This window comes from Falco cherrug, chromosome 3 (assembly GCF_023634085.1).
Source record: "Falco cherrug isolate bFalChe1 chromosome 3, bFalChe1.pri, whole genome shotgun sequence".
Classification (NCBI taxonomy): domain Eukaryota; kingdom Metazoa; phylum Chordata; class Aves; order Falconiformes; family Falconidae; genus Falco; species Falco cherrug.
Window position 1 is genome coordinate 12,979,525 of NC_073699.1, and position 25,257 is coordinate 13,004,781.

Below are 25,257 nucleotides of genomic sequence, written 5' to 3' on the forward strand. Positions count from 1 at the left end.
TTGAATGTGTAGTGAATTGGAAATAGTGATAAAACTACTTCAAAGGTAGAACTTATTTTACTGTCTGTAATTTGGAGTTGTAAGAATTTTTTCAGACTTCTTGAAGATCAGGGCTAATCTCAACCCTGATGTGAATAGATTGAGGAACTTTCTGTTACAATGAGTTTTGCCTGTGGTGAACAGTTTTATGTAGAACCAATTATGTTAAATTTATATACCTCTTACACCTCCTTAAGTTTTCATAAAGAAGGAAATGGAATTCGAAGGACAACCTATTCTTTAATGATCTCATGGGCCTTTGATTTTACTTTTGCTTTCAGAAGTGCCAAAGTCTCATGACTTTGTAGTCCTCAATGTCATTTCAAGGTTGGTACAAGGAATTTAGGTTTAGGTTAAGCATAGTTGATCAACATTTTGGTGGTGTAATGGTCTGGAAGCTGGATATTGTAAGGACAGTCTGGCTATGGGGCTGGTATTTGGTGTTGCTATTTTGCAGGCTTTAGGTTGGTGGAGTCAGAGGTATGGGATGAAACTTGAAGAAGAGCAAGATCTGCTTTGTCTTGACATTTTTTTTTTCACAAGGTTAAAACTGCTTTTAGGTGACCAATCAGATGATCACAGCATGTAAATCTTACATTACAAACAACAATATGGCCACCATCTGGAATCAACCTCAAGAGAAAGTTATGGAAAAGCTGCAAGCAGCTATTAGACTTAAACAGGTAGGTGGGAAGAGTGTGTAGAAAACAGAATATAAGGTGGGATTTAGGAGGGCATGATTAGGAAAACTTTATTCTATATGAGGAAGAAAAGTTATAATGAAAGAAAATGAACCAACTGAAAAATAACCTTTGGAACTGGAGCATTTGTATTAGAGCTAACAGCAGATTTAGTCCAGCATCTGCTGATTTTCTGGAAACAGGATTTTGATGCTTAGCCTAACTTAACTATGCTTCTTATATGAGAATTACTTGGATTTTCATGTCTGTATTTCTCTAGAATAGAACACATTCTTCTCATATGATGGGGAAGGATGTGTGATAGAAATGAAAACGGAGCAAGTTACTGAGCTGAACATATTCCAAAGATACGTGGACAAGCTATACCTTTAGATAGGGCGATTTAATGAAATGAGGGCAATTCAGCTGTTCAGGTTGCGTAGACTTGTTGTGAAAATAGCCTTTATTTTTTGGCATATACTTCCATGACTGTATTGGGGATTATTTTTTTTTTCTTCTTTTTTCCCCTCTAGAACATAAGATCATAGGATAATTCAGCTTGAAAGGGTCCTTAGCAGGAATCTAGTAAACCTCCTGCTCAAAGCCAAAGCAGGGGTAGCTATGAGATCAAACTTGGCTGCCCAGTTCTTTATCCAGTCCTGTCTTGAAGCTCTCTGAGGATGAGGAGACTGCATAGTCTTTCTGGGCAATCTCCTTCACTGCTTGGCTGTCTTTAGGGTGAAAGATTTTCTCCTAACCAGTCAGAACATATTCTGTTTCAATTTATGCCCATTGTCTCTCGGCCTGTGTCCATGTGTTGCTGTGAAGATCGTAGCTCTTTCTTATAACCTTCCTGTAGATACTGGAAGGTTCATATTAGGTTTTCTCCGTTATTACTTTTTGATCCCTTAATAATATGTGCTTGGAAGAATAGAAGTTTATCCTGACACCTTCTGAAGCAACAGATCTTGCATAGTTCTAGCACAAATTAGTGTAAATTTATATGACATCTTACTATCAGCAATGAGTAGTAAATGTGTATGTTTCTATAAAGATACAGCAAGTTATTCTGTTGCTGGATTAAAATATGTTGAAGGAGTAGGTTTTTATTTGAGTCTTATTAGTTCCAAAAGCTTTCAGAAAATCAATAGATTAAAACGTAAAATTTGAATCACTAACAATTTAGGAAACTCTGGGTCTTTAGTATGAATATTTCCAAGTGGGCTTATTCATACATATATGTGATAAAAAAAATTAACATTGTATTTTAAAGGGAACTACTCTTGAAAGAAACCATTTCAAGCAAATCTGCTGACTATATAACCTGACTTTGGGAAGAATTTAATTTTAACATGTTTGGAGTAAGGTTTGTGCCCCGTTGAGAAAGCAGAGTGAAAACTCAAGCTGCTATGGACACCATTCTAACTTATAAGGGGTTTTGTTCTGGAAAGTGATTTTGTAAAATTTCAAACATCATTACTCAATAAAACTGCTCAGCACACAATCATTATTTTCAGTTTTCAAAAACCAAAATCTCAGTTGTCATCTTGGATAGTCAGTAAACACATTCAGTAAAGATATCAAGCCCTGCTAAGAAATGGAAGGAACATAATTTCATGCCAGTTACGGATGGAATGTACAGATACATATAGGGGCAGTTCATTCTTGTGATGAAGTGTGTGATCATGTAATGTTGTTGGGTTAGTTTTCAGAGACAAATTTTATGACTCTTTGTAGCGTTCATGAGTGTTTTTTGATGAAACCTCTACTTGCTATCAAGTTAGGATAATAGCTGCATAAATTTTGTTTTAGCAGATGACAACGCCTTTTATTATATGCTTGACATTCTTTTAAATTCTTCCTTGTTTTTAGGAGTATCAAAATTGCTTTCACAAAATAAAAAAGAAATTGGAACAAAATCCAGCTGAAAGACAGTTTGATTTTAGTGAGATGTATATCTTTGGAAAATTTGAAACCTTTCATCGACGTGTGGTAAAAATAATAGATGTATTCAATACTATGAAAACCTACTCAGTTCTACGGGAGTCTAAGATAGAGGGACTGGAAGGAATGATCACAAAATATGAGGTACACAGTAAATTTTGATATCCTGTCAGTCTGACTTGAACTTTAAACAGTAAATCATTATGAAAATTAGAAAAGTGTTTATCAAGAGAGAAATTTGAGCCATGGTTTTGTGCTATAATCAGAAGAAAAAGTGAGAAATGGAACATTTCTGTCTTTACAAATGTTTTTCTTGCTATGAAAGTGTACTGTGACCAAAATTGCAGACTGTTTTAATCTCTTGCCCATTATTCTAGGAGTACCTGATCAGTCAGTGCCGGCCAGTGAGGTAGTCCATTGCCATGGTAGTTGATGCTGCAGTTCCATTTCTGTGCTGCATAAATACAAACAAATATAAGTTTTATTTCTTGAAATAAGTAATTTAAAAAACAAACAAAAAGCCAAATGTTTCATTAAGGAAATAGCAAGCTTAATTCCAGCAAAACAGATTATGAAGTTTACTTAAAATCTGTACTCTAGAACTAGGGTACAGTCATCATCTTCGTGTTTTATGAGGGAAGAAAGAGTTAATTCACTCCACTTTAAATCTTTAGGCTGGAGGAGGAAGAGAAGTGACTTTCCTGGTTTTCTGTGAAAAGCTCTTCAAGCTGAGGCTTTTTCCTTTGTAACAGCAAAATCCATTTGCTTGTTAGTATTACTATTCAGGTTTCTTTCCTGGTCTTTTTATGTAGTAGGAGTGACACCTGAGCAACAAGGAGCTCTTCTAAGAATATAAATATGCTAAATCATGTTCTTTTCCTTCCTTCTTTTTGAGATTAACTTTATTTTCTAGCAAGTAGAGTCTTCCCTGGTTTTACTGAGCCTGAGCTAATTTACCTTATTATATATCTTTCTTAGTGCAGTATCATAATTATAGCACTTGTAAATATTAAAATAAATCAATTAAATTGATCAATCAAGTATTCAATGTGTGGTTTGTAGACTGCTTTCAGAGATCACATGTGATACAGCGATCAGGTAGTACAGGCAAATGTGACATTCTAATTTGCTTTACCCTGTCCTTTTCCTTTTTGTATGGCCACGAGTAAATGACTTTGCTTTAGTTAAATAACCATAGGGTGAAATGTGAGCATTCCATGGTCCATCCTGGTTCAATTCTCTCCCTGTTGCAGTCCAGGATTTTGGTTCCTTAATGGCATCCTTCACAGTAACTGGTTTTCTCCTTTGTTCTCCTCTATAGTTTTCTGAGGAAAACCTGGGCACAGCTGGAAGGGTAGTTTGATCTAAGACTATTCCATGTGGGCAGGATAGGTGTGGGCTGCTCTAAATTTTACTCCATTCACTGTGAGCTGCTCTCTAAAGTTGTGCTAGCAAGCCTCTCAGCAGCTCAGGTTGCTGAGAATTTTCAGGTCATGCTATGAAGATGCTATTTTGGTAGGCTGGAACACAGACATCTCACTTGTTTGGGGCATTTGTATTTGAAAAGCTGCCTGTGACTATTAGCCCAGGCTCTTATGAAGTCTGCAAATTCTGTACAGATAAACTGCATTGTCCATTGCAGCACTCATGCCTGAAGTAAGAGCTTTGTGTGAGACCTAGTTAGCATGAAGTTGATTTCATTTTGAGGGGGCGGAGTAAGGGGTAATTATACACACTAAGGTAGAAAATACTACATGGAAGGTTCTGGATGGTATGCATAAAGGACAGAAAGTGATTGTACTTTTTTAACAGCGACAAAATTGAGGTACTGAAGTATTTGACATGGACTGTAGGTATAATTATGTGACTATCTGACTTGAAAATTGTTTACAATAGGAAGTTATTATGTTGCAGTTTTTCATGCTTTACCTCTTAGTTGCTATCTAGGATTTGCTTACTTTTAGAGGAAAAGACTGAATTTTTATTTACAGCAAAGCAATAAAACTGATGGTCAGTTGACTTATAATAAAATGGTAGAAGTCTGCTGTGCTGAAAATGTATTGAGCTTCATAGCTATACCGTGGTAAACTGCTAGGATGTTGAACAGTGGTTCATCATTAAAAATCCTTTAACTTGTGTCTGCAGCTCAAGGGAGATGCTGATTAAGATGTACTGTCATTTGAATGGACAGTAGCTATGTAAGAGAAGCCAGGAACTATAAGTCCTGAGCTGGTGATGTGCTGCATCTTACTGTAACTTTTGAATAGTCTGTTTTTCTACGGAATCGGTTAATATAAAGACATGGAAAATACTAATGCAAAAATATTATTCGGTGGTGAACTTTGTTAACTTTTACATAGAAATAATCAACCTCTGCATGAGAAAATATTTAATGGGGAACAAATGTCTTTGATGAAAAGCAAGAGTCTGAATTTTCTGTCAGTTCTAATCGACTTAAAATAGAAGGAAATAATATAAATTAAATTCATATGATTATTGCACCAGCTTGTTCCCTTCAAGTATGTCATTTAAGTGGTTTGCTTATATTGCTCAGCAAATACTGGTAACTAATGGCCAAGATAAAGTGTGGATGTGCACAGCCCATTGTGCTAAATATTTTGGTGTGGTAAGTTTTTGATAAGGACTTTTTTTGGTGATAGTTTTCTTTTTCTGTGACACTGTTTAGGGCATTGTTGACACCATGAAGAAAAGGCATAACAATTTATTGGATCAAAGGAAGATTGATTTTGACCAAGATTATGAAGAGTTTTGCAAAGAGATAAATGATCTTCATGTAGGTTTTACGATCCAAATAAGAATTTAATTTACTGATGAATCCTCATGAAACAAAAATACCTCTGAGTTATCACCAAATAAATTATGCAAATCTCAAAGTTTATATTCTGAAATGGAAAAATTATTTTGATGTATTTCCACTTTAAAGCTTGCATTTATTATCTAACTTTCAGACCACTTTCATGGAATAGGCCAGAAAGGGCCTTGAAGGCCTCCAAGAAAAGGATTTTTCATTACTGTACTTTATTGGGAAGTTATGCTAGCAAGAATAACATGAAAATTGATGATTTCATTGGGTGAATGTGAGCAAAGCACAACCAAGTCAGATAATTAACTTTCCCATAGGTCTGAAATCAGAAATTGGTGGAAGGAAAGGGTATATGTAGAAGAAAAGAATTAAAACAAATGCTTGGCTAGCTTTGGCTGCTAAAGAGCTAAGCAAGCATTCTTTGAGGGCTCTCAGCATGGTGGAACATTTGAGGGTACAAAAGCTTTTGTTGGTTGCATGGCTACAGAGGGAATTTGGAAAGAAAGAACCATGAAAATTGGTTGTATTTTGTTTAATTCTTGAGGGAAGGAAGAAAGGGAAAATTGATACTTATTGAGGTTAGTTTCACATAAACAAATTATGTTCTAATATTGTGCGTGATAAAACCTGTCAAACAATACTTGGCATATTTGAGGTGTGTGCCTTATGATATAGTTCTTTGCTGTAGAATTATTTGCTCTCCTTCAGGATCAATTAAAGATTTTCATGGACATCACTTTTGAAAATATTCTGAACACTGAAAGAGCACTGAGTATGTTGAAGAAATTTGAAAGGTACTGTGTCCTATCTAGATTGCTAGAATTCTGCCAGGTGATGGAAGTAACACTTTGAGGGTGGTGTGAAGTGGGAGGAGCAGAGCAGGAGGCATTTCCTTAAGTACAAACAAAAAACAACTGAACCTTCTCTCATTCAGCTCTTCAGCTCTGTTAAAGGATGTCTTAGCAGTGTGGATGAATAAACCCCATATTTTTTGTATCAGAAAATGCAAAATATTAATGGACTTTGAACTTCATCTTTCAAAGTTAGCATAAATACAGGAAAACTTTATGGCTGTTAGCATATTTGCCTTAGCTTTGTACTTCAACAATGGGAATAATTTGTTACCACAGTGCAGTTAGGAGAGAGTAAAATGGTTGTATTAGGAAACAGTGAAATTTACCTTGATAAATTCACATTGTTGCAAAGCAGCTTCCATCTTTATTGCCTCAGTTTTCTTATAATACTCTGTTTAATGGAGTAGACTGCTAGTGGTGGATTGGTTTCAGTTTGCTGCACATAATTTTAGCCTAGTGTTTGAAAACAGTGACAAAACAGAAAATGCGTAGGCTTATTTGGAAACTTGATCGTCTGGTCTAAATCTTGGTTGCTTGGAATCAGGTTGTGACAGCATTTGTTCAAGCTTTAGTGAAAACTGCTGCTGAAGTTATTTTCTAAAGAAGACAAGAATGACTTTACTGTATTTTCCAAAATGCATCAAAATTATTTTAGAAGTAACGAAGGAGTTTTTTTAATGATTATTATTTTTCTAAGCAGATTAAAAATCCCGAATCTTGGGATTGATGAAAAGTATCAGAAGATACTTCAAAACTATGGTCATGACATCGAAACAGTCTGTAAGATCTACACTAGGCAGAAGCAGGACCCTCCACTGGCTCGTAATCTGCCTCCAATAGCTGGTAAAATCTTGTGGGCACGCCACCTATTCCACAGGATCCAGGAGCCCATGGAGTCTTTCCAGCAGCACCCGGCTGTTCTGCAAACGCCAGATGGCAAGCGCATAATCCGCAACTACAACAAAGTAGCAAAAGTTCTTATGAAGTTCGAGGTGATCTACCACAGGGGATGGCTTCAGCAGGTAAACCAGCTGATTTTGGTTAGGATATGTCTTTAAAAGAATGTGGTGGATTTTTGTTGTTCGTAGACTGATAACATCTAGTTCTACAGAGCAGAAGAAACACTGGGTTACAGCAGTGTGAAGAAATCTCTGATTAGTAGCAGGAGTTAGGTATGCTAAGCTGCAGACTTAGGATGCATCTTAAATGCCGGATGGAATAAGAAAAGGTACTTTATAAGAAAGTGTTTCTATTAATAAACAGTGCCTGTACTGCCTGTAGCTGAATTTAGGAGCAATTGAAAGATCTTCATTGTAACTAAGAAGTTACAATGAAAAATATTTATTATGGAAATGAATAATGAAGATTCAGTGGTAGCCTTAGCTGTCACTCTGTCTCTGCCATATTCTACTGACCGGTGCAAGAAGTTCATGTGTGGGGAGAGGGGTTTTGTCAGCTGGTTAGCTTAAGATGAAAGGAGACAGAGATTTCCTTTTGGTCTGGACAATATGGATTTGGTTTTTTGAGTGATAATCCGTGAGTATGCTGTGAGTGAATGTGCTTATAAAAAGCATCCAGTCTCAAGAGATATAGCATCTGTAGAATTAATAGTATACTCAGTGTAAAACTGTGTTTTGAGCCTGTTGTGTGTTAACCCAGGTAGGCAATTAAGCACACGCAACTGCTTGCTTATTTCCCTCTGCTCACCCTCAGTGAGAGAGGAAAGACGAAAGGAAAAGTAAAAGCAAGAAAACTTGTGGGTTTGGATAAGAAACTGTTTAGTAAGTGAAGGAAAAGTGGAGGAAGAGAGAAAGAAAGCAAAATAAGTGTTGCAAAGAATTACTCACTACCCATGTGTAGATCAATGTCCAGCCATTTCCAGAGCAAACTTGAGAAGCCATCTTTGATTTCATGTGTTCTTCACTGAGAGCTGGTACGGTATCCCTCATGTTTTATGGAGGAGGAATTGTGATGCTTCAGGAAGCCTTTGGTGTTGGTTTAATGTTTCTATCTTGGACTCAGTTTCTGTTTTGATGCCAGTACCATGCTGGATACCTGCATCGTTCCAAGTATACTGCTGATAGCTTTCACTGAATTGTGCCTGCTGCTGATATCATGTCCTGGCCTGGGCACCTTTAAGATCTATTCCCTGTGTCAGCTATAAAGACTATGCAGGACGTATACTTCTTTTGAGGCTACATCTGCCTCCTTTAGCTAGACAAGCTCATGACCAGATTTTTTTACATGTACCATGCCTTGACTGAGCAGTCAAGTACATTCTCTCTTCATCTTTTATAAAATGATTGTAATATACAAGGCATCTCCCCCAAACTCATGCCTTCCTTTGTGAGGTCCTAGTGATCTTCGATCTGATTCTGGTCTTCGCTAAAAAGTAAGCATCTAGTTTCTCCTACAGCTGGGCCAAATCACGCTTGGCAGCCATATAACTTGCCGAGCATGCTCCAAACTTATACTTATTAGGTGGGGAAGAAAGGGAGGTGGATTTGAACACGGTTTCAAGTTTTTGAAACGAGCATACGTGCCTTGGAAATACATGAAAAGTATATCCATTTTAACGTCAATGCACTTGTCTACCAGATAGGGCAAAAAAATGTGACTACTGTTCAGCAGCCTCGAGTCAAAAATTTAAGTGCAGATGGATGTGGGCATGAATCTCACAAGAACACAAGGGGGAGCTCTTGCTCTACTCCTGAACAAAAGGGGCGGGGAGCTGGGCAAGAGTCCTGTGGGGAATGCAAATGCAACGCAAGCAGGGCTGTAGCTCCTACTATTTTTTATTCTTCTATACAGTGAAGATAGTTAAGCTTAGTGACTTTCTGATATTTCTGAACATTTCCCCCCGCTTTTTCCTGTTTCTTATGGGATCGTTACCACCTTGTTTATATATATTTTTTTTTAATAGCATAAGATTTAAAGCCATTATTTTCGTGCTATAGCCAATGATGTTCAACTTGGACATATTAAAAGAATAAAATAGCAGCGTGAAAGCTACTATAATTCTATTTCAGTGTAAGATTTGTGCCTTTAGTGTATTACTTATTTCTATTACCGATTTCTGTTACCTTAATAATGAAAATTGCATGAAAAAACACATAAATGGGAGATGAAGACATTGATAGTGGGAATAATGAGTCCGAAGTCCAACGAAAAGTGCAGTAAGATGTGCTGGTGAACTTTGCAGAAAAAAATTTCAGTAAGACAGCTGTGCTGAGTGACTTTGATATTAGAGGATAGGGCATGGCACCTTCACTGACAAAACTTAATTAGATGATTTCTTGAAAAATGCTGTGTAAAATTTCATGCTAATATATGATACAGCTGAAGCAAGCAAATTTTCAGTGTGTGTTCCATTAAAAAAGAAAAAAAGGACACTGACAGAAATTAATGGGTTAAGAAACTTGCTTAAAACAAAGCTCTATCTCAATATATTTTTAAACTTGTAATTTGATAAGCGAATAAAGAAAAATAAAACTATGTCAGCAAAAGGACAACTGGGAAATAGGAATAGTGGCAAAGCTTTTCATGTAGGAAACATTTTCCTACTTAAGGTATGACTTCTTCCCGGTATCAACCAAATTTTCCATGTGTGGTGGTCTTACGAATGCTTTCCCTTCTAATCACATGGAGAACAAATGGCGTTCTAATATTCAAATAAGGCATTTAAACCAATAGTGTGATTAGGCTTCCCTTTTAACAATTGTAAAAAAATAATTATAATAAACATTAATTTTAGTTTTTTAAAAAATTTGCACAGAGGTTGGATATACTTGGGAGTTCCATTAAGACTGGAGCATAGTATATCTGTTTGATAGTGGATAAAAAGCAAAAGGAGAAAAACCGGTAAGTTTATGCAAAAGATATCTGAAGAAGTTATCCAAGAATAGTTTAGTTCATCCAGGAGGTTGTGTGCAGCCTTATTGCAGAATGTGAAATAAGTTTTGAGGAAGTAAGAATTCAGTTTTAAGTGGATTGAAGTAAGAAAGTCTGTGTCTCAGCTTTTGACATCTGACTGTGGAATTCAGCTTACTGTATCGAAGAACAAACAGAAAAATGTCGGTCAGATAAAGAAAGTTAATTTGATTGTTGAGCATTTGGGTACATGCAGATTGTGTTAATAAAGTTTAGGTTTTGCTTCATACCATATCAATATTTATTGTCAGCAATGCCTACTTTTATTATCTGCCAAAATTATATTTATATCCAAAACAAAGTATTTTATTGCACTGCCTGTCTGATCAGGAATGATGACTTTGTTTCCTGCAGATTGAATTAACTAAACGGGGACTTCAGGCATCTCTCTTGGTAAAAGCTCCAGAAACGGGAGAATTATTAGTGAATTTTGACCCTGAAATATTATCTTTAATCAGAGAAACAGATTGCATGGCTCACATGTGCCTCGAAATCCCAGAATCTGCAAGTGTTATTCAACAGAAGAGAGACTGGTATAAGAAGATTGTCAGCAATTTGCATGTGGGTTTATTTTAGTTTTTATGTGTAGTGTACTTTAAAATGTCTAGTTTCTATACATATGGAAGAGAAAAAATGAAGATCAACTATTATGCATTAAGAAAACATTGGTAAATCTATTTTTTGTCTTTACAACTGTCTTGAGGCACTTTTAAAAAGAATTTCTTAGATTTGTATTTTCTGTGAAGTCTCTTCAAAGATGCATGGATTTAGGGAAGCTCTGCAGAGGTTGGGAAAGAGATGAGGATGGGGACGAAAGGAGACTTACAAGATGCCTTGCTCTGTTGCCTGCTTTCTAGGTGATAAGTAATTTATCTGTCATCCAATAATGGAGTCAACGCTGCATACACTTTGTTTTGAGAGGATAGCTGGGAGGGAGGAATGGATGGTATGTCTTTAAAAAGTGTAAAACATCCAGGAAGCAGCAGCATAGTTCCTGCACCAGTTTTTTACACTGATGTCTGTGGAATAGTTTAAAAAAGAGAAGCTAAAACTTCCCTTTCTGTCATCTTTTAAATCCTTTGGATCATTTTTTCTGCCTATGAACAGACAAGGTTCTTGATGACTCAGGATGAGTATTCAAAGAAAAGTGTCCAGAAAACTATAGCTTCTGAAATGAGGGGGAAAAAAATAAAAATTGTATTAAGTCATAAGGTTATTGCAAGGATTGGTTTTTTTTGCAAAATGTGAAGCTAGATCAACAGGTTAAAGACACATTAGAAACCAAATACCATACTAAAGTTATGTTAAGGCTGGTCTAACAAAACTGCTGAAAAGTTCACTTAAACACATATTTTTCCTTGGGCTTTTTGTCTCCTGGAATATCATTTAGAGACTGAAATTTCCGAATCTCTCCATGTCATGGTTTAACCCTGGTAGGCAGCTAAGCATCACACAGAAGCTCCCTTACTTCACCCAGTGGGATGGGGGAGAGAATCTGAAGGTTAAAACAGAAAATGCAGGTTGAGATAAAAACAACTTAATGGGGAAAGCAAAAACTGCATGTGAAAGCAAAGCAAAATAGGGAATTAATTTACCAATTCACATCAGCAGGCTGGTGTTTAACCATCTCCAGGAAAGTAAGGCTGTATCATGGTTACTTGTGAATACAAATGCCATAGCTCTGAATGTCCCCCTTCCTCTTCCCCCAGCTTTTACTTTTAAGCATGATGCCATAAATATGGGATATCCCTTTAGTCAGTCAGGAGTAACTGTCCTGGCTGTGTTTCCTCCCAGTTGCTTTTGTGTCTCCAGCCTAATTGCTGGCAGGGCTGTATGAGAAACAGAAAAGGCCTCGATGCTGTATTGCATTGCTCAGCAACAGCCCAAATATTGGTGTGTTACCAACACCGTTTTGGTCATAAATCCAAAACATGGCACCATGTAGGCCAGTATGAAAGAAATTAACTCCATCCCAACCAAAACCTGTGCGATCTACAAAGATGATTTTCCATGTGAAGTAGTACTTGCATTACTATAAAGAGCAACAAATAGTGAATTTCTGTCAAAAATAGTGAAAACATTTCCCAAACTATTAATTATAATTTGTTAAGAATTTCATTGATGTACATCCAGAGGAATTTTCTTAAGTTATGATAAATATGTGTATGTGAAGAGGTTCAAATCAGTGTATATTAACTAATGCTTTAATTCTCTGTTCATCACAGCTGATGCTTGCTGAGTATAAAAGAATTAAACTGAAAATAAAACACCCTATTGAACAACTGATGGCTCCTCAGTTAACAAATGTAGATGATGCTATCCAGCCAGGTCTAATGTTACTGACCTGGGCATCCTTAAATATTGAGAAATATATTAATAAGGTTTTTTATAAGCTAGGTAAGTCGCTTGCTTCCTTCCATTAACTTCTGCTTGTTTGCTTCTATACAAATGCAAGCTATATTATTGAGCATACTACCCTTTATATGATTTTTACTTAATTGACTTATACATGAAAGACATCAGAATTTTCACCTGTCCTGTCCTTCATTAACCTCTGCTTTGTAACAACACCTTCTTTTTGTCTCACATATTTGTCAAATTTTTGCTAATATGAATGGAATGGCAGCTAGAATTAAGCCAAGCATAAAATAGTGTGCAAAGGTCCTGTGTATTCTGAATTCAAAGAATGAGAGCTGCTTTCTAAAAGAGCTTGTAGGTTTCAGGCTTTTCCTATTCTTGCCTTTTGTTTCTATAACATATAGTTATAGGAAGCTCTGTAAGTTCTCAGGGAGTAATATCTCGACTGAGTTGGCACTGTCACTGCTCAGTAGCTTTTCATATTAACCTTTTTTTTAACATCAGTCTCTTTAAAACAAATGCGTGCACATCTTGGGCAACAGTTTTAGAAAACAGATGAGCTTGTAGTCTTTTCAAAAGATTATCACAATATTGCATTGAAGTGTGCATTGTTCCTGAAGATACCAAGTTCCTTTTGCTTCAGTTTAATTACTACATCAAACAGATTTTGTTTTTTGAAATATAATTTTTTACAGTGGGAATTTTCTTTATTTGAAATGGCAAATCAAAATGCATTTTGGATGCTAACCTGACATTACATTTAATTTTGAATAATACAAGTAGTTTGAGTCTGGAACAGGGACCTTGCTGCTATTTCAATTTCAGCATTGAAAGCAAATTGCTATTAAACTGGGAAAATATTAGCGATTGTTTTCCGTTAACTATTATTTGGCCTCTAACATTTTTTTGAAGGATAGAAGATTTATTTATCAAAAGTTTTTGTTGCTAGTAGGTTCTCCAAGTGGTAACTAGTTCAAGCTATCGGAGAAGTATTCCTGAACATTCATTTTAAGCTGAACTTTAATGTCTTTGTGTTTGAAACGGATATACTTTAAGCTCGTCTTAATATGTATTTATAATATTTTGCCTTTTATCTTTTAGGATATGGATAGCATATGCTAGATGAGGTTATGTTATGCAAAAGACTAATTACAATTTCAGTGGTCAACCTTGCCATAAAAGTTCAGATGTTTAAAGTAAGCTGGTTAAGGTGCAGAATTAATATAAAATTGAATATGACATTTTGTTAGTAAAAATTTAAGCAGAACTCTGCAATGACTGTTGTTTCAAGCCTTGAAGCTTGTCTTGTGTTTTCTTTTTGCTTCAAAAGCTGGGATGGAGTTATTGCTTGATCGAGTGAACGACTTGGTTGAATTTCGTATCGATGCTGTCCTTCAAGAAATGAGTATGGTGCCACTCTGTAAGTTGCCAGAAGATGAGCCGCTGAGCTGTGAAGAATTTCTCCAAAAGACTAAGGTTATTAGATAAAAGCTTCATAAAAAAGCTTTCAATGGCTTTGAATTAAGGTATTTTCCTTTTTTTATGAGATAAAACCAGTGCGGAATTAATGAAACATGCGTGGGAAACCGAAGGAAATCCCCACTTACTTGGCTGGAACCTTAAAAAGGAACGTAAATAGCAAAGGCAAAGAGGTCTGAGCTGAGATGTTCTTTTCTGAGCTTATTAATGTCAAGCCAGCTACTGTATTATATTTCTTTTATGCTTTGATATCTCTCAAATGTTTTTACTCTGTGATAGTATCTTTTTTGTCACTATTGCTTTTTAGTGCCTTTAACTAATAGAATTGCCCATCTGATGCCTGTTAATAGCTCCATAACAAGTGCACTTCGTTGCCTGGGAGTGTAATTACTATGGAAATGATTGTGTACTGAATATCTTTGTTAATCTCAAGCTCCAGAATATACTCCAAAGTACCGGGGTGAAGTTTTTATTTTTGTTGGTCCTGCTGCTGCTTTCTTGATAGAGCTGGTACTAAAACACGTGTTCACTAAAGTAAAAATGTGTGAGGGAGCACAAAAACCTCAGCACTGTGTGGTAATTGATACTGCAGAAATTACACCACCACCACAGCCAATCAGTTTGAGTTAGTAGAGTAAGTGGTATACTGGGGTTACCCGGTTATGGGTACAATGGGAATAGTAACAGCATTTGTAAGCTTATTGTAGTTTTTAATGAGAAAGGACTAGAAATAAGTTCTATTCAATTTCTAAAGAAATTGCTGCAACAAAAATAGTTGTATCATGGAAAAAAACCCAGTGTACCTTGCTTAGTAGCTGCTGTGATATTGCAAATCAGATCTGGCTTCTCTTTCAACTAGGCTGAATCAGGAATATCAAAGATCATTTCTTAAAATTTGGAAATGACCGAGTGTTGCTAATGGCTGAAATTTTACAATTATTGATTTTTAATTAAATGGAGGTAGCCAGGTTTGAGTAAGCTAAAAAAATAGGAGTTGACAGAGAAGAAAAAATTAAAAGGCTGTTATAGTTAAAAACTATAGTTAGCTAAAGCACTTCATCAATTTTACCGTATTGAAGAAAAAAACTGCACAATACTTTATTTCTGAACTTTATTAAATCTCATCTTTTGATCCCTTCTCCCTCCAGTTGTTATCTTTATGATTAGAATAAATAAGAAAATTATCTTTTGATAGATTTTTATCTCCTATCTGGCTATCAATGGGAAATATGATTGGCTAATACTCCTTATGACACAGCCAAGTACTGTAAAATGGCAATGCTTAAAAGAAAGGTTACATCTTCCTTGTCTACATTAGAAAGTTAAAAAAAAAGAATTAAGTGCTTTTGGGAGCCCTTAAATGCAACTAGGCTTTATAAACATCGATTCATTATGTTAACTATGGATGAGTCATGTGAGTTAGGAAACATGCTGCAGCGATTTTGAAAGACATTTATGTCATCTTGTTTGGCACAACAAAGAATCCAACACTAAATAGTTTGGAACAAACCAATTTTAAAATCATCTTGTGTATTAATCTTGTTTTTCACAAATCTGAGGCCTTGACATTTCTGTTAACAAAGGCTGCTATGACAGTGAAACAGACATGAGAACTGGGAAGATAAAAACATATTGTTTGTTTTGTTGTGATAACAGGAGCTCTGTATAAAAGGTTCTCGGACTTTACATTTAAAAAGCTCACTGGTGGAAGACGCTGCTAATGAGTTGATTAACATGCTACTTGACACGGAGGTACAGGTCAGTAAAGAAGATGGGAAATCGGTTGTACCCACTGGTGAAATAAGAAAAAATACAGGTAAGAAGATTATATTGTATCTCTGTGCTTATGGGTTGTTTGGGGTTTTTTTGTATGCTGATAGTATATGTTGGGGGATATTGTAGTTTAGTTTACTGGAGTATCGATCAGTATCTAATGTTTGAAGACTTTCGTTGGACTTTGCTTGGATAATAGATCATCTAACAATCATCATCTGCAAAATAGGTCAATATTATCAGTGTAACTTGCATGTTGAAATGTTAATGCCATAGAAGCAGCTACTTACAGGCCTTGGTTAATTGCTGGACTTCCTAGAGAAAGAATATAAGAAATAATATCTAAATTTTGGTGATAATCATTGTAATATGTACTGAAAAGAGAAGGTGGATAGGAGTAAAAGGACTGTTACATTGAGGTACAGATTACAAATGAGTATAATCTGCACTTCTGTAAAAAATTATTTCAGACACTTACTGAGGTGTTGCTTTATTATTTTCAAGTCCTTTAAGTCAATTTAACTAACTAGAGTTATGATATTTTAGCAACAGAAGAGGAAAAGACATCAAAAAGCTTGACTTCCTCTCGCAATTCCAGTGAGGTTTGGGCTGGACTGCCTCCTCCAGTGAAGAGGAAGAGAATGGATTTAGAAATGTTAGAGGAAGAAGCCAATGAACTGCTTTCCTACTTCAATCATTGCAATGTTGATGCCCTTTTGAAAGTCACTCGAAACACTCTGGAGACCATTCGCAAGCGCATCCATGCATCTTCCATGATCAACTTCTTAGGTGCCTATATTGCAGTACTTAGCTTTCTTAGCCTATAGGAAGAAACATGTAAATGTAATATCACAGAACTGTGTAAAAAAGAGCCATGTATGTAAAAGATGGGAAAAGAAAAGGAGTTTGAATAAGCTTTTACATCACAATTGATAACACAGTATATTTCCAAAAGAATCATTTTTCCTGTGACAGTAGGCATGTGTCGTTGCGGTGCTTGCTCTTTTAGGACTGACTGTACTGTTCTGAAGCTGGATATTATATTTGGAGTTGGACTTGATAAGTGATTACCTGTTCGACCTTGGCTTTTACATAAAACTGTATGAAAAAAACGGTAGAGAAAGAGGTATATTCTCTTTCTCTTACTAATTGCCTTCATATCTTTCTTATGCATCATATACAACAGTGATGGTACACTCTTTCAAAGTATTTGAAACAAATACTTTGTTTCAAAGTATTTTCTTGTTCCATACTTTTAAGAAACAAAACCAAAGGCATTTATGTTTGGTCTGTATAGCGTATAAGGCATACAATAGCATGAGATTCTAAGGAGTTTTTGTGCCCGACTTAATATGCTGACTGGGAGTACTAGCCAGACAGTAAAATTTTCTGGTAAACGGAGTTTACTTGCACAGAACAAATTGAAGAGGAGCTTCATGGAGAGAAATAACATGGCACTTAGTTTTCACTTGTGCTGCTACAGACTTTAACAATACATCTTGTAAATTACTCATGAATCTTTTTTCCTTGAGAGTGACACTCGATACTCATCACTAGGATGTAGATATTGGTTTATATCACTGCAATGCCTAGTTTGACATCTTGAAAAAAATGCGAACAACGTTGGTTTTTTTTTGTGTCTTTCATTTAGAAAATCACTATGCTTCTAAGCAGAAAAAAAGTGCTTATCCTATATTTAGGACTAGTATTAACCTGTCTATCCCTAATATCGTCATGACACCCTCTTTGGATGAGGTACAGCAGACGCTTAATAAAGCTGTAGATTGTATTGTGAAAGTAATGAAAGGAGTTGGACAGTGGAGTAAGGAGAGACTATCCAAGGTTTGTGTCTTTAACGGCCTTACTTAAACTAATGTTTCAAAACTACCGCAAATAGAGAATGAAATTCTATTTCTTCCCCAGAAGAAAATGCTAGAGAGAAAAGTGGCTGTGTTGCATTGTGAGAGCAGAGACAGCGATTCTGATGATGGAATGAAAGAGACTGGAAAGAAAAACATGCATGGTAATGATAAATTCTGACATCATTGAATGGGAAATGTGATTTATACGGAATGTGTTACAGGATATTAGATACAAAATGCATCAAAAATGGTAGAAAGAAGACTTCATAGATTTTGAACTACTTCAGAGAAGAAATGGGATATAATAACAATGTCAGTGCTTCTCTTTGTCACTAGAAATGAGGCTTGCCTGAAGATACTTTTCTTTGTGTGGATTTGAGTAAGGGGATTTTATGTGCTTCTCAGAGAGCTGTACTGCTTTGGGTTCTGCAGCATGTGAAAAGCTGTTAGGGGCCAGCTTGGACAGCATAGTAGAAATTGTGAATGAGTTTGGAAGACAATTATAGTCACTATCACCACACAAAAGATCTTTCATGATTTGCCTGTGTGGTTTGTAACTTGGCATGTTCAAGTGGCGTCTTAAAACTTGTGCTGAAGTTCCTTTAAGAAGGGTGAGTTGAACTTAAAACCTGATATTGAATAGAAATGTCTTTATAATTTGCAGTATTGGTAGAGAAAGGATTGTGTAGATGACTGAATAGAGTAAAATTTCTAAAAGGATTTTGACTTAATCTGTTTTGTGATCAGACATGGAATTACATTATTGAAAACATTAATTCAAGGAAATTTAAGATGTTATCTTTGGGTTTTTCTTGTCTGAAATGGTGTAGAGTGAAACCAAATTAGTGGTACTACTTTGTACTTCAGGTACTTAAAAAATACATTGGGTCTTTTTAGGTTAGCTCCCTCTTATACACCTAAAAAGTAGGAAAGTAATACTTGAATTGGTTAAGAAATGAAATTGTTCTTTCAAAACTAAGAATTTCTCTTGTACAGCATGAAATAAGCAATGATGGTAAGTTCAATCTTATGGGTATTTTGCTAACTAATGGACCTTCATTTTATCTTTCTTTCCTTTTGAGGACTGGCTATGAACATCTTGGATTTAACATTAATTTGTATTTCAAATTGTAATTTGTGGTGAAATATTTCAGATTTCAGAAAAAAAAAATATTTATGGATTTGGTCAATGCTGGCATATCGGTAAATCACTTAGGTGAAGTATATAGAATAAACCTTGGGGAGGGGTGAGAGAAAAGGAAATTATTTTTTTTGAACAATTGCAGTGGAACTTATTCTGAAATTGACAGAGCATCTAGATTAAGCAAGTTTCCTAAAATGGGGAGATTTATGAATTTGTGGCAATTATATTGTCCACCTAGACTTCTAGTTGTCTTTTTCATTAATTAGTACTCTTAACTTGAAAATGCATTATTGAAAAACAGGTCATTAGTTTTTGGCTATAGGAATTTGCTTGGCCTAAACAATATCTGTCCTAAAATTGCTTTTGTATTTTGAATCTGCTTTTATAGATAGTGTGTCAGATGCAACATCAGTCAGTTTGTCTGATCCAATGCAAAGCCAGAGCTACTTCAAGAGCGTTTCAGAGAACAAAGACATTATTAAATTAGTATCTTTACTCAGCACTGCTATTAATTCTACAAAAAGGGTAAGACAATTGAGATGTTAATTTAATATCACTATCCAAAGGATATTAATGTATTACTTTTAATGTCCTTGGGCAATAAGGGTAGGTATTTAAAGCAGTGATTAAATATAAGAATGAAAAAGTGTAGGATGGGGGATGGAAAACGTGGCTGCAAATTTGCAAATACACTTTGAAAGTGTAACATGGGTTAAGCATACTCTGTTCAAAAATATATGAGGTTTTGAATCTTACATAAACTAAAACTTAAGTCTGATTAAAAATGTATCTCCAATTGGTAAAACATCATAAAAAATTCTAGGTACAGTTGAGTTGTGTGTATTTGATATAGAACTGCCAATAATTGTACAAGTATGTTAAATACATTTTTATTCACATAGAAATGATAATGAAACCAGCATGCCTTCTGGCCCATTATAAAGAGTTTATGAATGTTTTTGCAAGAAAACTTGTGACAGTCAGTTGACATTTGTTAAAGTGGTGCATACGTTTTGCTCCTGGAGGTTAGGCAGTAGCTTAAGGGATATGCATCATTTCTTTGCTCTTTTCTTATTCTCTGCACTCTCTAGTAAACTGTAGGTATTGGACTGATATTTCTTTGGGGAACTCTGCATCAGTTCCTCCTGGGTTCAGTCCAGCCTTACAGTGTGGCCTGGCCAGGTGGAAATTTTTTTCTAAAAGCCTTGTAACTTAAAGCATAACTAGCCAAATGACATACAGGCTTGTGCTGAAAACTGAAAACTAAGGTGCAGTTGATAATGGTGGATAGTTATCTTGGTATTTTGATAATTGGTATTTTGTAATTGGAAACTTTATCATTTAGCCAGGTTTGAATGCCTGCAAGCGCTATGTTCATGCTGTGGATTATCTCTTGTAGCAGTCACTTCTCATTTACTTGTTTAATTAGCTGAAATGATGATGTTTTAACTTTGTCTAATATTTTCCTGAACTTCTGAGAACCAGAAAAATAATTCTGTGTCATACCTTAACTGATATTCAAATCAAAGATGCCTAATTGAGTGTAGAATTTAATGTTAACAACACTGGTGTCATACATGCGAAAAAAAGAATCATAACTTCATTATTTGAGAACAAAGTGAGTTACTGCTGTTCTTGTTATGTTGGGCCTTGGAGCTCAGGTTTCAGTTGCTAGTCCAATAAATGGTAGGGAAGGACAAGTGTTCTGTATCCTAGTCTTAAAGGAGTATTTTACTTCCCACTGATTCCTAGGATTGTATTGACTGAAGAATCATTTCATTGGAAAATACCATAACTGATTTGACAAATTGAATGCGACCAACATACAGCTCCTGGCAAAGCTTGTGATCGCTAATGGAACTTGCTTTAGCATAAATTTACCAGAAGCCTTCTGTTTAGTGAGGTGATGCAATGTGCTACACTATGGAGTTCTTAATGTATTCTAACAAGCAGATGCTAAGTAATTATATGCATGCTATACATATAATGCTGAGAATCTTTCTTTGAACTTCTAATTTTTTCAGGAAATTCTTACAGCTTTGGCGAGTTTTAGTTGTTACCACCATATATGGCAGAGGGACAAGGAGGAAACCATTGACAAATTAATGACGGGAAACCTATTACTCTCTGAATTTGAATCTGAAATTCTGCATTTCCAACACTTGGAGCTGAAAATCAGTTCTGAGCCTGAATATATCTCCGTGGGAGCCATTGCACTGTACACTGGTAGAGTTAAGCTTTCCACCTCTCCCTAGAGACATATACCTTCTGCCTCCTGCTGCTTAGTTTTAGATGGCTCAACTATGTTAAAGATGGAAAGGAGGAGAGAGGATGGCTGTCTGCTGTTTTGGCTGTAAATGCATGCAAACAAAACACAAATGTGAGGGTATCTGTGAGGCTGAGCTGGAGTTTCTTCTCCCACCTGGATACTTCTGCTTACTTATGGGGTGGATGGTAGATGTTTGCCTATCCTTCTGTCACTGACCCCCATAGATACATGTTTTATGGGAGCAAGATGAAAACATTTATGTTGCTTTTCTCCTTGTCTGGCTACATGTAATGACATGGCTGAAAAGCTTTCTAGTTAATATACTTAAGAGAAACATGCATGATGTTGGTGATTCACTTTTTTGCCGTGAAAGCCAAGCCTCCCTCAAATGTTTACTTTTTTGAAGCTCAGATTCCACACCATCTAACTACATTTTGTATAAACATTTTATGCCAGTATAACAGAAAGGACAGTTGGGAACTGTGGTAGACTATAAGAAAAGCATAAAATTGATTTTGTAGTGGTTGTCAAATCTGAGGAAGCAAAATGTTTTCTTTCTTAAGAAATAATGTCAACCATACCTTTCATTATATCATAAGGCACAGAACTAGAGAAACAAGTTGACTGCTGAAACTCATTGGAGGTGAGGTAGTTCTGATGAACCTGAAAGACCATTAGGTGTGAGAACTAAGCATGGGAAGAGGCACTGTGTAAAAAGGGAGACACACAAGTGAAATCTGAGCAGGGAATGAATAGGTAGCAGGGCTGAAATTTTATCCAGCTAAAATTTTATGTACTGCTTGTGTTGGTATTGATTTTTGACTCTCTGTTGACAACTGTGAGGGAGAAAGTTGAATTTAATGGCAGAGCTTTAGAGAAATGGAGTGGATCGTTGCAAAACTGGGCAGCGACTCAGCGAGAACTTCAATTTTCTCTCTAAATGTTTGTCATTTGGTTCCACTGATACTACAGGTAAAATTTAAAAAATTAAATGGGTGATGGGCCATTTGGTTTCATTAAATGTCAGATCAAGGTTTCTATTTCTTCGGCTTCCATAATCAGGCTCTCACTTTTTTCACCCATATTATTTTTTGAAATACTGATTCTTAAAAATTTTACTCAAATGAGAATATTAAGCAACTTTTAGCAATGGACAGAAATCTGTGTGATGATATACAAACAAGATGACAACTGTGGAGTCCAGCCTCATCTTTCCAGTAGGAAATGTTTCCAGAAGGAAAGATGACATATTGGGAGGAGGAGAAAAAGAGTCCTGAATTGCAAGCAATCCTATAAACCACTCAAATATGTCAATGTGATTTCACCTTCCCTGTAGATGGATGGTTAGACTGAAAAAACCAGAACTGGGAGTGAAGAGAACACAGAGTGCAAAAAGATTAAAAGCACATCTTAAAAAAATATCTACACTATCTAAATATTTATTCATTGTTCAATGTTTTAGCTGATCTGAAGCTAGCACTGAGGGCAGAAACCAAAGTGTGGATGACTTTGTTGGGGTGTCATTGTAATAAGAAGTACCGAACAGAGATGGAAGCAATTTTCACTTTTATAGAGGAAACTGGCAAGAAGTTAAATCGCCACATCAAGGATCTGGATGATATAAGAATAGCCATGTCAGCTTTAAAAGAGATCAGAGAACTACAGATCTCCATAGACTCTCAAGTTGGGCCCATTGAGGTAATTAACAGGAGTGTTGCATGTGTGGGTAACTGCTTCAACAGAACCATTATTTTCTGGGTTAAAGCTTAGCAGTGCACTTTGGAAAGGTATGATTTAATATGTGTTTAGTGGGTGGCAGACCTGTTGTGTTCCTGCGAACTTTTTTTGTACAGAACTCTGATTTGGACAAATGTAAACTTGTTGGTGGGAGGTGTTTTAGTGAATAGTGCAAAAAATACTGCTATTTAATGCAAGAAAGCTACTGGTACTTTGTAGGAGTCATCTGTGTATGAAAAGCATTGATTTTCCTCCTTTTTCTTTTTTTTTTTTCTTTTTTTTTTTCTAAGTTTAGCCTACAGAAGTCAGGAAAAAGCTAATGCTACTCAGATTATATGACAATGTGTGAGAGTGATTGCTTTATCAGCTATATCGTAGGGAGAAATCAACAATTGACTACCTTTAAAGAAGTTCACTTAGTAGAATACATTTATTGAACATCTGACAATGTAGGGGCTTCTGGTCAAATGGCAGAATTAAAACCAAATAGTAACTGTTTCTCTGCATTCCTGATCACAGTATGGATTTAAGAATGCTACAGTTTGAAAAAATGCACCATTGGCTGGATGTTCAGTAGGATTTTTTTTCCTAAGAAATGTTCATGATTCCTGATTGCCCACAATTTTATTGTCAGGCTTTGGTTCTTACTGTTTTAAATTAACTTAACATAAAATGCTTATCTACCAAATATTGACAGCTCTTAATGTTCTGTTTTGGAGATGCAAAACCTGTGTTTGTTGTCAGACAAATGTCTTGCACCTGTGTTTTCTGATTCTGATTTCTCTGAGCTGAGGTAAATTATGGAATGTAGTATGTACTCGTATGTGGAAATAATGGAAATGACTGTGAGGCCCTTCTGTATTTTGCAGATTACAGCTAAGAAAGAATGTATCTCTTAGCCTTAGAGGCTGTGAGGGTGTCCCTAGTTGTGTGAAGGAGCAAAAGTAGTACAAGTAGTTTATGGTGAAAAGCAAAGTATATCTACTTTAACTGGAAACTGTTTTTTTTAGAGAGATAAATTGCACTAGGGCAAATAATCTGTCAGATAAGAAAACTAACTGGTTTTCATTTTGATGTTTCTTCCAGTTTGGTGTTGGTTTGCCAGATTGTGATAATTGCTATGCAAAAAGTACAGATTTTCTAACAAATCATTCTCTGTTCTTAAAAACTTAAAATTTTAACATACCTATATGTGTAAAATTCACTTACAGTTTTGTGTATCTCGATCCAAACTTCTGACAGGAATCCTATGCTATGTTAAATAAGTATGATTTACTTGTGGCCAAAGAAGAGACAGAGAAGGTGGACACTTTGCACTACACTTGGGAAAAACTGCTAGTCCGTGCAAATGAAGTGCAGAATGAGCTGGTAGCTTTGCAGCCAAACTTCAAAGGAGAGCTTATTAGCACTGTGAAGACTTTTACTGAAGACTGTGCACAATTCTATTCAGATTATGATCAGGCAAGTATCTGTGGTGTATTTTATTATAGGAGTTTTTGAGGAGCAGTGGGAGCATTGAAAGATTGTGGAGGTACCTAATTAACGGGATGTTATTCATCTTTCTGAAGAATAAGTTTATTCTTGTTAATGTGATATTTGAGTTTCAGTGCAGGGCAGGCTATGTTCTGTATGTGACTGAAGTATGTAATGATGGTAATCAGCTTTTAAAGATAAGACTTGAGACATTTAGGGTTTATGATAAGCAGCTAGTTAGCATGAGCAAATGTGAAGATTGCGATTAATAAGAAATTATGTTACAATGTAAGAAATGTTTTATGATGTTGGACAGAAGTACAAATGACTTAAACTCTTATATTCTTTCTCAGTAAAATGTAAATGAGTCAAGCTGAACCAGTTTTGTGTCATCTTCTAAGTAATGCTGATTTTTACTTGATAAAGAAGCTATAATTGCCTAGCTTTTACATTATTATGAAAAATTCTGTATTAAAAAGACAATTAATTGCCACCTTTGTTTGCTTTTTTTTAAAAATTCAAATAAAGTGCTTCTAGTAGGTAACTGTTCTTTTCATTCAGTTATCTGATACAGGGATGGAATCATGCAGCTGCAAAAATGTTATGAGTGTAACATTTAGAAAATGCTGATTAGAAATAAGTTGTGGCTATTTTCACCCTCTAAATTCAGATTTTTTTATTTATTTTATTTTAAATTTTTAGAATGGGCCAATGGTGGTTGGTTTAGAGCCTCAGGAAGCCAGTGACAGGCTTGCTATGTTTCAGGTACTGTTAATTCTAAGACATTGCTTAATACTTACTGCACTAGTAAACTAACACCTGAAGGCTCTGAGAATGAATCAGAGTAGCTGAACTAATTTTCATTGATACATAGGGTTGATGATTGGGTAA

The 25,257-nt window shown here is 35.7% G+C and overlaps 1 protein-coding gene across 1 annotated transcript in view; it reads left to right on the top strand.

Annotated features, from left to right (window-relative positions):
* DNAH5 (dynein axonemal heavy chain 5) overlaps nt 1–25,257 on the top strand; it is a 120,167-nt gene that overhangs the window by 16,336 nt on the left and 78,574 nt on the right. Inside the window, 17 exon segments of the mRNA XM_027813011.2 lie at nt 600–722; nt 2,592–2,807; nt 5,350–5,457; nt 6,196–6,281; nt 7,042–7,363; nt 10,626–10,832; nt 12,497–12,668; nt 13,960–14,105; nt 15,765–15,924; nt 16,395–16,670; nt 17,533–17,723; nt 17,805–17,904; nt 19,288–19,412; nt 20,912–21,113; nt 22,619–22,854; nt 24,136–24,354; nt 25,069–25,131. Coding sequence (XP_027668812.2) covers nt 600–722; nt 2,592–2,807; nt 5,350–5,457; nt 6,196–6,281; nt 7,042–7,363; nt 10,626–10,832; nt 12,497–12,668; nt 13,960–14,105; nt 15,765–15,924; nt 16,395–16,670; nt 17,533–17,723; nt 17,805–17,904; nt 19,288–19,412; nt 20,912–21,113; nt 22,619–22,854; nt 24,136–24,354; nt 25,069–25,131 — 2,952 coding nt within the window.